Source organism: Sphaeramia orbicularis, chromosome 11, assembly GCF_902148855.1.
Source record: "Sphaeramia orbicularis chromosome 11, fSphaOr1.1, whole genome shotgun sequence".
NCBI classification, from domain to species: Eukaryota; Metazoa; Chordata; class Actinopteri; order Kurtiformes; family Apogonidae; genus Sphaeramia; species Sphaeramia orbicularis.
Window position 1 is genome coordinate 48,024,994 of NC_043967.1, and position 12,781 is coordinate 48,037,774.

General features: G+C 37.8%; 1 protein-coding gene across 1 annotated transcript; it reads left to right on the plus strand.

Moving 5' to 3' along the window:
* The first annotated feature begins 539 nt into the window (after positions 1-539).
* ccn2b (cellular communication network factor 2b) lies at positions 540-9,751 on the plus strand. Its single transcript, XM_030148093.1, has 5 exons — positions 540-690; positions 2,803-3,019; positions 4,513-4,764; positions 6,512-6,759; positions 7,987-9,751. The coding sequence occupies exons 1-5, from the start codon at positions 637-639 to the stop codon at positions 8,290-8,292; spliced, it is 1,077 nt and encodes a 358-aa protein (XP_030003953.1). The 5' UTR covers positions 540-636; the 3' UTR covers positions 8,293-9,751.
* Positions 9,752-12,781: the final 3,030 nt, after the last annotated feature.

Consider the following 12,781-nt stretch of genomic DNA (forward strand, 5'->3'; position numbering starts at 1 on the left):
GTCTTTTTTTGCACTGATTTCTGGCTCCTGCAGCTTCAAGCCTCCCACTCTGATTATATGCATGTATTACATTGTGCTGATCCTGAAAACAAGTCCTGAATAACAGCTCTGCCAGAAATCCATTTGTACTGATACTGGTTTTGTGGTTTTTTAAGGACAGCCCTGTTATGTGTCAGTCTGGGCCTCCACAGCTCTGCAGTTTGTCAGACTTTGACACATATCCCCCCATTTTCCATACTCATCTCCTCTGACACAACAAATAGATTTTTAATTTTGCGACCTGTCAGGTTATGACGTACAGCTTTGAGTACGTACATTTACCAGCTGAAGGGAACCCAGTCCCTGAAGCTGGAGCTGCTCACAGTCCCCTACAAGTCAAACCCTTCTCAGCTGGCATTAGTCCAGCCGCCCCCTCCTCTATTAAAGTGTGACTGAGGAGAAGGCCATCTGAATTGGAATATTTACCTCTGAGTGTGGAGTGGCATGGCTCTGGTTTCTCCGGCTACACCCACTGGGCTGGTATTTAAGCCCGTTTCTCCTCCCAGGCTGCATCAGTCTGCTGCAGGAGAATAACAAGCCCCAGCCTCGTGCTTCAGGAACCAGGACTACTGGCTGAACTTCAGTCTGCAACCAAACATGTCTGTGGAAACATTCTCCAGATTCTCCTTTCTCCTGCTCATTATTTCACTGGTGAGTTTTATTCAGATATGACAATATTCCTCATGCATAAAATTAATAAAAGTGAAAGCTGTCTCTGGTAATTCAATGAGATGCTTGGTAGTACTGTGCTTCTTTGGAAATAAAAATGCATTAATATGTAATTTGATTAATATCACCAGTTAAAGCTACTAAACCTCTGCTGAAAACATAACAGTTGCACATGTGCAGAAACAGAGAAAAAGTCTGAACATTTTTTTCTGGTGCTGCAGTCAAATCATATGCATTATTCTCAACTAAAAGCTGCAGATTTGTCTTTATTTTTTGCTGTTTCCCATCTGTTGGAGTCATGTTTTCCTTCTGCAAAGGGGCTGCACAGACTGACAGCAAGAGGGGAAGAAAACATGGAAAATGTTTGGTGGTTCATGTGTTCAGAGTCTCGTGTCGCCATCTAGTGGACGATAATGTCTCACTCAGCTTTTGGAGGAACTGCAGTCGAAGGAAATAATATTTACTCTGAGTATATGCTATAAATAATTTACATCACTTCACCCACGGCTTGGGTTTAGATGTTTTTATCATCTGTTGTTTCAGAATTACTGAGGGTGGAGTGGATGCAATTTCAGTAATAATTTTCAGACTGAACAAAAAGGATAAGATATTGCAGATTTAGATTTGGATGAAAATATGATCCCATTTCTAGACTGTCTTCCAGATCAGCAAGAAACTGATCCTGTTGTTAGATACTGTTCTGCAGCATGTGTGTGGTTGTTTTTCAGAGGAAAAAATGGGTTTCATGTTTGAAAAAATGTCAAAAACCTAAAAAAAAACAAAAAAAAAACAATATAAGCTCATCTACAAGAAGAATCCAAATATGAGATAGTCCTACTTTATGTTAAGTGTGTAGTAGATTTTATGTATGAGTTTGCTTTTTACACCTGGTTAGTCCACCTGTTCAGGGTTTCAGAGCCCTGTACCTGCAGCTCTCAGGTGTTTTTACATGTTCTGCTGTAGAACCTTCAGTTTCTGCTAGATTTTTTTTTTTACAACCAACGTGGGTCATGTTCAGTTGAAGACCCTGGTGCTAAAAGTACTGGTCACAAAAAAAGTCTTTTAAAAATATTCATAGGGTGGACTTAGCTAAACAAATACAACATGTTTATATTCTCAACTTGAATTATCCAAAAATGTGACTTCAGTACTTTTAGCACCAGGGTCTTCAATTTAGTTCTGTGGTTGTTTTCATCACTACACAACTGATGCAAACAGGGGCATTATTATTCAATATCATTCATTATCATGACATTACTTTAATTCCTATTTGGCATAAGTGATTATGATCCCAACCTTCTTTCATTTGCCATGAAAATGTTATTTTATTTTGTTTAGAGCTACAACCAATAATTGCTTTCATTTCTGAGTCATCTGTCAGTTATATTTCTGAATCTCTGTTTGGTCTATAAAATAATGGCAAATGTTAAAAAAAAAAAAAAAAAAAAAGTGCTCCCCAGTGTGCTAGATCATGTCTTGTTTGGATCACAACTAAAGTATGTTCAGGTCACTGTCACAGAAGAGGAAAAAAGCGGAAACCAAAAAAAACTTTTAGTTAATCAAAATAGTTAATAACATTCAATTCAACATGTAATAATAGTCAATAATTAATCCGTAATCATTGTATCCAGTAATTACAGTCACTGTACCTCAGTAGGTTTTGCTTTTAACCTTTTTGCAGGTTGTGGATGATGTTCCCAGTGTTTCTACACAGTTTTTCTCCATAATGATAACTTATAGATTTTGTGTTGAGCAATGGGAACATTTCCAGACTCATCAAGTACATAATTAACTTTGTCTCAAATTTAAGAGGAAATGCAGGAAACCAAACATCACTCAGGACTGCTGAAAACCAATTAGAGAAGTGAGATCAAGAGAAGAAAACTATGCAACACAAGGAGGAATGTGACTGTAGGCCTACATTTGGATCATATGGAATGTTTTTGCCACTATTTTTCTGTCATAATGATGTTACTCAGAATAATATTTATTATTTAAGCACACCATGTACATTAGCATATCAGCCATGAGGTCCATAACAGGACTCTTTGGTGTCCAGAATCCACATTATCTCATTCTGGTTTGTGTTTGCAGACGGTGGCCCAGGACTGTTCCCAGCCCTGCTCCTGCCCCGCTGACCCCCTTCCCTGCCCGGTCGGTACCAGTCTGGTCCTGGACGGCTGTGGCTGCTGTAAGGTGTGTGCCCGTCAGCTGGGGGAGCCCTGCTCTCTGATGGAGCCCTGCGACCACCACAAGGACCTGTACTGCGACTACGCCCTGCTCAGCGACACTGAAACCGGCATCTGCATGGGTAAAGCACCCAGAAAACACACAACCATGTTAGGTTTGATCAGATGTTACTAAGATGAAAATGCTCTTATTGGTTGATATTGAATTATCATGATAAATTCATGTCATTATTTCTTGTTGAAGTTGAAGAAACCAGATGCTTATTTGGAGTTTTAAATTATTAGTAGAAGACATAACACACAAATACACACCCTGATTTTGTGACTTAGTTCTGTATTTTGTACATACACTGACTTCCAAATAAAAATTAAGAAAGTTAATGCAATATAAATTCTTATTCATCCAGATTAAAATTATATAAAATACATTATTTGCAGGTTTAAACTCTTCTTTATGATCAGAACCTGACAAATAACTCAGAGAATCACGGCAAAATGAAGTAAAATAACAAATCACTGAACATTTTGTACTCTAACTTCCTCCCACCATCCAAAGACATGCACTTATAGGTTAATTGGTTCATCTAAATTGGTCTGGTTTTGGTCCACAGGCCACATGTTTGACATCTCTAGTGTAAATAAAATAAACCCCAAAGACAATATTCCAATATACATGTTGTGATATCTGCAGATCTCCAAGAAGAATTCTCACAATATAACTGAACAATCATCTTATTTTGACTTCCTCCTGAGACCCAGTATTGCATGTCTGTCCTCTGTAGGGGACAGACAGCTTCACAACTTTAACAAAAAACTGTCCACAACAAAGGACATTGCATAAAAAAAATCATGTGGTTTCCAAACATGACAATTATTTAACCCATAAAGACCCAGTGCTACTTCTGTGGCAGGGCCCATATTATTTGTTCCTCTATATTTAGCTTTTCTTAAGTGATTGATCACCATTTATTGTAACATTATCCTTTTTAATTTGAGTTCTTTTCAGTGTAAATCATATATTTTCCTATATTTAATTCACTGATCATGTTGATGTTCATAAAAGCTCAGAGTAAATTCAAAGGTTATTATATCAGAACAGAGAAAACTGAAGAAAAAGTGACTTTTTCAGTAAAATCTATCATTAACTGAACATAAACCAAATGTCTCCTTCCACTGTCTTTGATCCGATTCCATGGATTTTACTGGTGGATCAATGTTGTAGAAGACGATGGTGTTTCTATGTTCACTACGGAGCCTCTGAGCGTCCAAATGGGTCATATCTGATGACCATGAAAAGACGACAAACTGTATTTTACACCAATTATTTACATGGATTGATAGATTTAGTGGATCATCAGGTATTAAACATTTTCCATTAGTAGTTGTTTTTGGTTGCCAGTGGCTGTTTGGATCTTAGGTTAATGCAAAGAGGCCAAAAGTTTTTCTTTCCTGGGTCTCAGGAGAATATGATGTAGAATGTTATCATAATAATTATTTTTATTTCAGTGAATTGAACTATATTGAAATGATATGTTCAGGATTATGTATACTATTGTATGTAGTAGTGTATCTAAGCCTCATTTTCCTTTCCGTTTGTCTGTCTGTCTGTGTTCAGCCCAGGAGGGTCAGACCTGTGACCTCCAGGGCGTCATCTACCACAGCGGTGAGTCCTTCCAGCCCAGCTGTAAACACCACTGTGTGTGTATGAACGGGGAGATCGGCTGCATACCCACATGTTCCAGCGACGTACGGCTGCCCTCCCCCGACTGCCCCTTCCCACGCCGCATCACCATCCCCGGGAAATGCTGTGAGGAGTGGGTGTGTGACGAGACCCCACAGGACTACCACTATCAGTCAGTGATGGCCGGTCAGTGCTTCTTCCTTTGATCCATGACCCTTTGAGATAATTCATCAGAATGTCACTAAACTATTGCCTTTGCCAACTTTTTTCTACTACTGGCAGACAGTGTTTTAGTAGAGATTTGTCTTAGAATCAACTATATTTTACTCAATTTTGTCTTATCTTGCAAAAATTAGACTACATTTTATTTCAAGACTGGTCAACACATAACCTGGGAACCATCAACCAATCAATCAAATTTTATTTATATAGCGCCAAATCATAATAAAAGTTATCTCATGACATTTTACATATAGAGCTGGTCGAAAACAGACTCTCAAGCCAATTTATAGAACCCAACAGAATCCTCCAGGAGCAAACACTTGTGAGTGGTGACAGTGGCGAGGAAAAACTTCCTTTGTAGAATTGGACCAGACTAATTTGCTCTGACAGACAGGTGTACTTATGGTCTAGATCTGGTGGAGCCAATCATCCCTTTTATTTGGTCAAATGCAGGTGAAAATGTGCTTTCATACAATGACATTCTGCCATGTGAGATCCCTGCTGTCTTTTTGTTCATGTGGGAAAGCCTTAAAAAGGAGCCATGAATGCAACTGTAATTGGCTGCATGCTGAGTTTTTCTTTTTTTGCACACACTACAGATCTTAGTTCAGTTATCTGTCAGTTTTTCGAGTCTACTTCATTCAGCTGTGAAGCCACTGTTAACTGGGCTTTATCTTTTATATGCAGTACGCTGTGTTTTTAACAAGATAAAAAAAAAAAACATGTGGTGGAAATTGAGCCTGAAACCTGTGACACTGGGTTTTGTGAACAACAAATAAAGAACAAAATAAAAAGATTGATTTTGTTAAGGCTGTGGTATTTGAAATTGGACCCTGAAAGCAGAGGTTTGAGGCTGAATTCAAAAGAAGAGTTATTGTCCAGAAAAACAGTGGGATTCTCAGTAGTTTAGAAGCAACATGAGTGCACACAACAGACACATCTGGAGAAGGGGTGTTGGAGGGACCTGGCTTAAATACACAGTAAAGGACGAGGACAAATGGAGGCAGGTGCTGCTATTTAGCCACGCCTCCTCACACACACACCTGCAGGAGAGAGAGGAAACAGAAAGGAGAGGGAGGGAGAGAAAGTGGCAACACACACACACACACACACACACACACACAACACCACAGATTTCTTTGTATTGAAACAGAAACTGATTCAACTGAAAACATTTGCAGTTCGGTATAGCTCCAATATTGTTCACAGAAAACCTGAAAAAGGATTTGATTGATTTAATTCACCTGGTCTGTCCAACACACAGAGGTGTTTTAATCAGTACCTGTTGATAACGCCCTTTGGAATGCAGAGGTCCAATGAGAATTAGTGCCAGCCTTGTCAAGACCACGACTAAAGGGTTATCACAAAAATGTTTGTGCATTGTATTTGATAAAAACATTACTGTTAGTTCATATAAAACCTTCTGATGCCACCAATAATTCATGTCGGATTTGATATTTTTCATGAGGAAGTATTTGGAAATATAAACTACAAAATTCTACTCTATTCATTTTAATATGCAAATGAAATCATATTTCGTTTCATGTATAAGTTTTCATGTTTTCTTGAAATTTGTTACATTTCTAGACACTGAGGGAAAATTATTTTGTTTTGTTTAATATTTGAAATGAACTGACCTGAAAGCAACACCATGAAAGAAAACAAAGGTTAATCTTTCCTTCTAACTGGTCCAATTCTCTGTTCTTCGCAGGAGCGTCTCAGTTTCAGCCGTTGCCATCTTCAGCTCCAGTCTCAGTGTTCAGGCCTCAGGGGCCGATGGCAGAGAGTCCCAGAGACAACTGCATCGTCCAGACGACGGAGTGGAGCGAATGTTCGGCCACATGTGGCATGGCCGTCTCATCCCGCATCACCAACGACAACCAGCGCTGCCAGCTGGAGAGACAGACCAGGATCTGCATGGTACGACCCTGCAACAGCCAACAGGAGAAGGACATCAAGGTGAGTGGACATTAAAGGCTCTAAAATACCAAGTGGAATAGAACTACATTTGGGATTCATTTAGACAATAAACTGGGAACTAAATAAGAAAATTACACAACTCAAGAAAATATGAAATTAGACTAAAATCAGTACCACTAGGGATCTATACCTGTTAATTCCTCATCATCAAATCATATTTGAGCAAAAAAAAAGAAAAAAAGGTAAAGCTAACATCCATAGAATATTAATAAACGATAGAATCTAAGGAGGAAAAATGCTGTCTGGTATTTATGATACGTAGCATTTTTTGCAGAATTTAATTAATCCAAAAACAAATGATCTGGAGGTTATTTAGGATCATTTTTCCAACAATTTCTATATGTATGTGTATGTATGTGTGTATGTATATGTACATGTATACGTATATTCATAAGTATTGTTGAGCAGTATCTCATTACAAAACCACAGCATATTAAGATAAATTGGTGACAATAGTCTATAAGGCAGGGCTGTCAAACTCATTTCAGTTCAGGGGCCACATACAGCCTAATATGATCTAAAGTGGGCCAGACCAGTAAAATTATATAAATAATAGGATAAGAACTGATAAATAATGTCAACTCCAAAGTTTTCTCTATGTTTTTGAGTGAAAAAAGGAAAATTCCATTATGAAAATGTTTACACCTACGAACCGTACTTAATCATAACATGAACAAATATCAACAACCTGAAAATTCTTTTTAAAATAAGTGCAATGTTAACATTATGCCTAAGTTGATCATTTATACATGTGCATCACAACTTAAAGATTTAGTAACAGGCAGAATATAGTGTAAAATTTCACATACTTCTCTTAAGACATTTCAGATTGTTCATATTTGTTCAGGTTATTCATATTTTTTGTAAAAGGATAGTCTGTAAATGTAACTTTTTTCTAATTTTACTTTTTTTTATATGAAAACAAAGAGGAAATTTTGAAGTTTTCATTATTTATAGGTTATTATGATAATATTTTACTAGTCTGATCCACTTTAGATTGAATTGACCTACAATGATTTTAACATCCTTGATTATTAATATCTTCAGTGGAATTTTTGTGCTTCACAAATTCATCCAAGGGGCCAGATTGGACCCTTTGGCGGGCCGGTTTTGGCCCCCGGGCCGCATGTTTGACACCTGTGCTATAAGGCCTTAATTATATAACGACGCTGAGAATTAACTGAGGAATGACCTGTTCTTCCACAGAGGGGGAAGAAATGTGTGCGCACACCGAAAGCCCAGCAGGGGATGCGTTTCGAGCTGTCGGGCTGCACCAGCACCAGACTCTACAAACCCAAGTTCTGCGGCGTGTGCACCGACAACCGCTGCTGCACGCCCCATAGCACCATCACAGCAGAGGTGGAGTTCCGCTGTCCAGAGGGAGACGTCTTCACCAAGAAGATGATGTTCATCAAGACCTGCTCCTGCCACCACGACTGTCCACGAGACAATGACATCTTCATGGCGTCCAACATCAGGAGAATGTTTGGGGACTACGAAAATGACATGTGACAGGAAAATAAATCCACTCACACTCTCACATCAGGACCTGAGGACCTTCTGCATTGACTGCACTGTTTCACACGACTATATTCTCACATGTGAACCTTCGATCTAATCCAGCCTTGATGTAATCACTCAGCATTTTAAGACTTTACAGAAGCAATAGTTTCATTGGGTGGGAGGAAGACTATAGGAGTACAGTAAAGTAAAGGTGAAGGTGCACTGACACACTGAGGAAGAACCCTTAAAGTGAATCATTATCTAATTTTACGAAGGCTACAGACTGAAGCCAAATGTGACCCAAGATTTTTCACTTTTTTTTTTCTCTTTTTGTATATGTGACTTTTTGCTCAGATCTATTTTTAATGTTGGTGTGAACAGCACAAACCACATGAAGCATGATGTGTTTAATTCTGATTTAGTCTCCTTACATATGAGGTCCTTAATCAGACACAGAAGTGACTTATTTGCAACGTGACGTCAGTCTAAACCAGGACCGTCAAACTCATTGTAGTTCAAGACCCACATAAAGCACAATTTGATCTCAAGTAGGTTGGACCAGTAAAAATAATAATATAACAAAACAAACAAAATAGAAAACTTCAGTATTGAAAATGTTGACATTTACAAATTATCCCTTAACAAAAAAAAAAAAGATAACATAACACCAGCAGGGGGCAGTAGAATAACTGTGGTCTATAAAGAAAGACTTAAGTAGTTTTTGACAGAGGCTGATAGAGGAGTAACAGATCTCTTCTTCTCCTTCATCTAAATGTTTTTGTTGATGTCTAAGTCCACACACTTCCTGACCAGTCTGCCTCCAAAGGTCAGACAGACTAAGAAATGTTCAAGCATGTGTCTGTGTCTTATTCTCTACCAACCACAGAGCGTTTGTTTGTAATTTTTTCATATTTCTTGTGTTATTATGACAATTTCAAGGGTGTTTTTTGATTCTAACATGAAAACATGACAGAGTGAGGGGTTGTAGTTCCCTGACAGCCACAAGGACACTGCTGGACAAACAACATTAAATGTTCAACATTTGGTATTGTATTTACAAAACGTGAATCCATGAATCCACGTGCTTTTATGCAGAAACATGGATTGAATGTTTTATTCTGAAGTTACATGTGAGTTTCCTCTTCGGCTGGAGTGGACTGTTGACCACTGATCAGATCAGTGTCCGTGATTTTTGACATTTGAAATGTAGAAACATGACTAAAGATTACTATTACTTTGATTATTTTCTGTTTATTTAAGAAGAAATGGAGAAAAGACGACTTTGACATTTGGCAAAGACAGCCAGTGTAAATACTGTAAGACTGTGTACAGTTTTGTACTATAATTTATGCAACTTGTTTAACACAATGTTGTAGTATTATGTCTTGTTTCACTGTAACCACGAATGAGTTGTCTGTTTGCACTTTTGCTTCTTTTCCAATAAACAAATTATATTTTTATACATACACTACAAACTCTCGAGGCTGGTTTTGTTGTTGTTGTTGAAAATCTGTGTTTCTTTTCATCCTGCTTCAGAAACAGCAGCAGTGAATTCTACATCAAACAGAAGCAGGTGTGTATTTTGCATGAGAACATCTGCAGACATTCATTATACAGCCTGCTGCGTCGTTTGATATGAATAGATTTAATGTTTCTATCACACATAAGCAGCTGTTTATTCTACTGGACAAGAGGACAGGAGTCTGAACAGATAACCCACAAGCAGGTTCAGAAAATGGACCAACTTCTAAAAGGAAATGAAAAACTAAAATTTGTGTCACACTAGAATTCAATTTTTCATGATGATAAAAATACATATTTCATTCTGGATATAATTTTTTTCTTTTACTTTATTGCCTTTACAATTTTTACAGGCAATTATATAACCATAATATGGGGAAGAAAAGTAAAAGAAAAGAAAGACACTAACAAAACAAAATCACCTTGACTGCCAGCTTATGTTAGTGACAAACATGGAAGCATATCAAATAAATACATCTTAACTATTATAGAGAACAACAGGATTCCATCTTCTTATAAGTAAGAGTACTTTTAGCTATAAGATTGCAGTCATATTTTCCATTGTTTGGACATGTTTCACTTTTTGTATCCATTGAGCTATTGTAGGAGGGTCAGGCTGAATCCACTTAATGGCCATAATTTTTCTTGCAATCATCAACAAGATATGTAAAATATAACACTGGTCTTTGGTGAGAGTTTGTTTAGGTGCTTTTTCCAGTACAATAAATAATAATCCAAGGTCCAAGGGTATATCAGTATCAAAAATGTTTTCCAATTCCTCCTAATATTTCTCCAAAATGTCTGTAGTTTGGGCCAATCCAAGAATATGTGGGTATGATCCCCAACCACCCCACAGTTCCCCCAACATTTGTTTTTGTCATTATTTCTTAAAAACACTGATCTTTAGAGGAGTCTTAAAGAATTTCACCTTTACCTTCCAATCCAATTCCCTCCACAGCACATTCAGAACATATATCCTCCCAAGTGTCATCATCTATGGTGGTATTGAACTCCTAATTAACACTGACTCTTAATATGCAAAGTGTTCTGGATATAATATTTGGGATCATTATGTTTTCAGTCAGTCAGATGATCTTCCTTCTGCCTTAAACTAACAAGATTTTCATGCAGTTTTACCAGGATGTAATGTGATACAACAGCAGACACTGATGTTGGAGCCTTTATCGCCATCTACTGTTTAACACAGATACACTTAAAGTCATCAACCATCTGCTGACATATTTCTAGAACATAACAGAGGCTAGAACAGGTTTCAGTATTTCTATAATTTAAGTCAAATATATAAAATAAAGGAGCAAATCCAGTAAAACCAGAGTAATGACACTTAGCATGTATGGATTTGAATTCTTCTGATTACTAACAGCATTGATTTCTTCCACATAAACCCACATTTGATGGTTCCTAGAGCACTTTAAATGTTCGTAGTAGTGACTGGTGACCAATAGACCGGTCATGTCACAGGAGAACATGAAACATCCACAGCTAATGTCACTGAACGCTTCCATAGCCAAGACGAGTGTTGGATTCACCGCTTTGAACCACAGAGAAAGACACAACCCATGCAGTGGAAACACTTCTAACCTCCTCCAATGAGAGCTAAGGTCATTTCATCATCAGCAGAAGGTGACGGCCTCCCAAAGGACCCGGCTATAAATGGACAGTACTCTGCCAACATGTTGAGGCAGCTATGAAACACCCCTGACATTCCTCTGATTTAGCACCACTGGTTAACATCTGTTTCCAACATGAAAAAACATTAGTCTTAGAGGCAGCACTGACCCCGATCATGAGGTCAGACCTGCTTTTGGTCAGTTTGAAACCATCAGGATGGAAGCTTCCACACCAAGGGAAGCCAAACACTGCGGAAGAGCATGGACTACAAACACCATATGGACAGAAGAAGCCCAACACATCATGGCTACAGCTCTTAAGATGCCCTGTTCAGGCTGATTTTAGATATGAACATTAATATTTCTTTAAAAATTTAATAGGAAAAACAAAATCAATGTTGGGAGAAATTAAGTACAAACCATCTCTGAGGTATTTTAGAAGCAAATATAACAATTTAAACCAAACTAACCAATGCAATGTAATGATATTTTTCACAATATAAAACTATATTATGACATTTGTCATTGTTGTTTTGTATCCCAGACCCGTTAGAAAAGAAACACCTGAATTCAACATGTCCCAATACTTTTGTCCATATAGTGTATATAACTATTTCATTCCACAAGGACTTCATGTTCAGCCCACAAACATTTCATCCTACCCTTTTATGTAATGTCTGTTTTTGTGAAATGTGGAAAAATGTCCTATTTTTTCTCCAGCTAGACCATTTTTCGCTGCGTTTCATGCTGCTTTCAAAATCAACATACACATCCATATAATTCTTGAGTTATAAACAATAATTAAACTAGATTTACCTTTTCCAAACTTACAGTTGTGGACCAAAACTGGGTCATGGACCAGTTTTAATGTGTCCCCAAACGGTGCAGTAAAATGCAAGACAATACGATCCTGTCCGAGGTAGAATGCACAGCCCCACTACTTCCTGAACTTAAAGCTGCTTCTTTATTTCCTGTCTTTCATTATTGGACACACTGATTAGCCAAGGTGTGCCTGACCACAGTAATCACAACAAGAAGTAGCAGCAGACACACCTGTATTAATCAGTGTGTCCAATAATGAAAGACAGGAAATAAAGGAGCAGCTTTAAGTTCAGGAAGTAGTGGGGCTGTGCATAGAGACCAGTTACTGTGATTCCCAGATGCTTTGTCATAACAGAATGATGAAATGAAAACACTGGGAATAGTTGAATGTTGGGTTCACCAAAATGGTTGGAGATACAAGAAAGTGCTTTTTGTGGAGAGGTACTTCACTAAACAAAATGGAAAGACTCAGTATTGAAACAACAATTTTTTTGATGACTAGTAACTTGGTAACGTTATTTGGT

Bases quoted from the DNA above. Each gene is read 5' to 3' on its own strand.
- ccn2b (XM_030148093.1), top strand. From the start codon at position 637: ATGTCTGTGGAAACATTCTCCAGATTCTCCTTTCTCCTGCTCATTATT. The intron at 691-2,802 runs GTGAGTTTTATT...TTGTGTTTGCAG, and splicing joins TCCTGCTCATTATTTCACTG to ACGGTGGCCCAGGACTGTTC. The intron at 3,020-4,512 runs GTAAAGCACCCA...GTCTGTGTTCAG, and splicing joins TGAAACCGGCATCTGCATGG to CCCAGGAGGGTCAGACCTGT.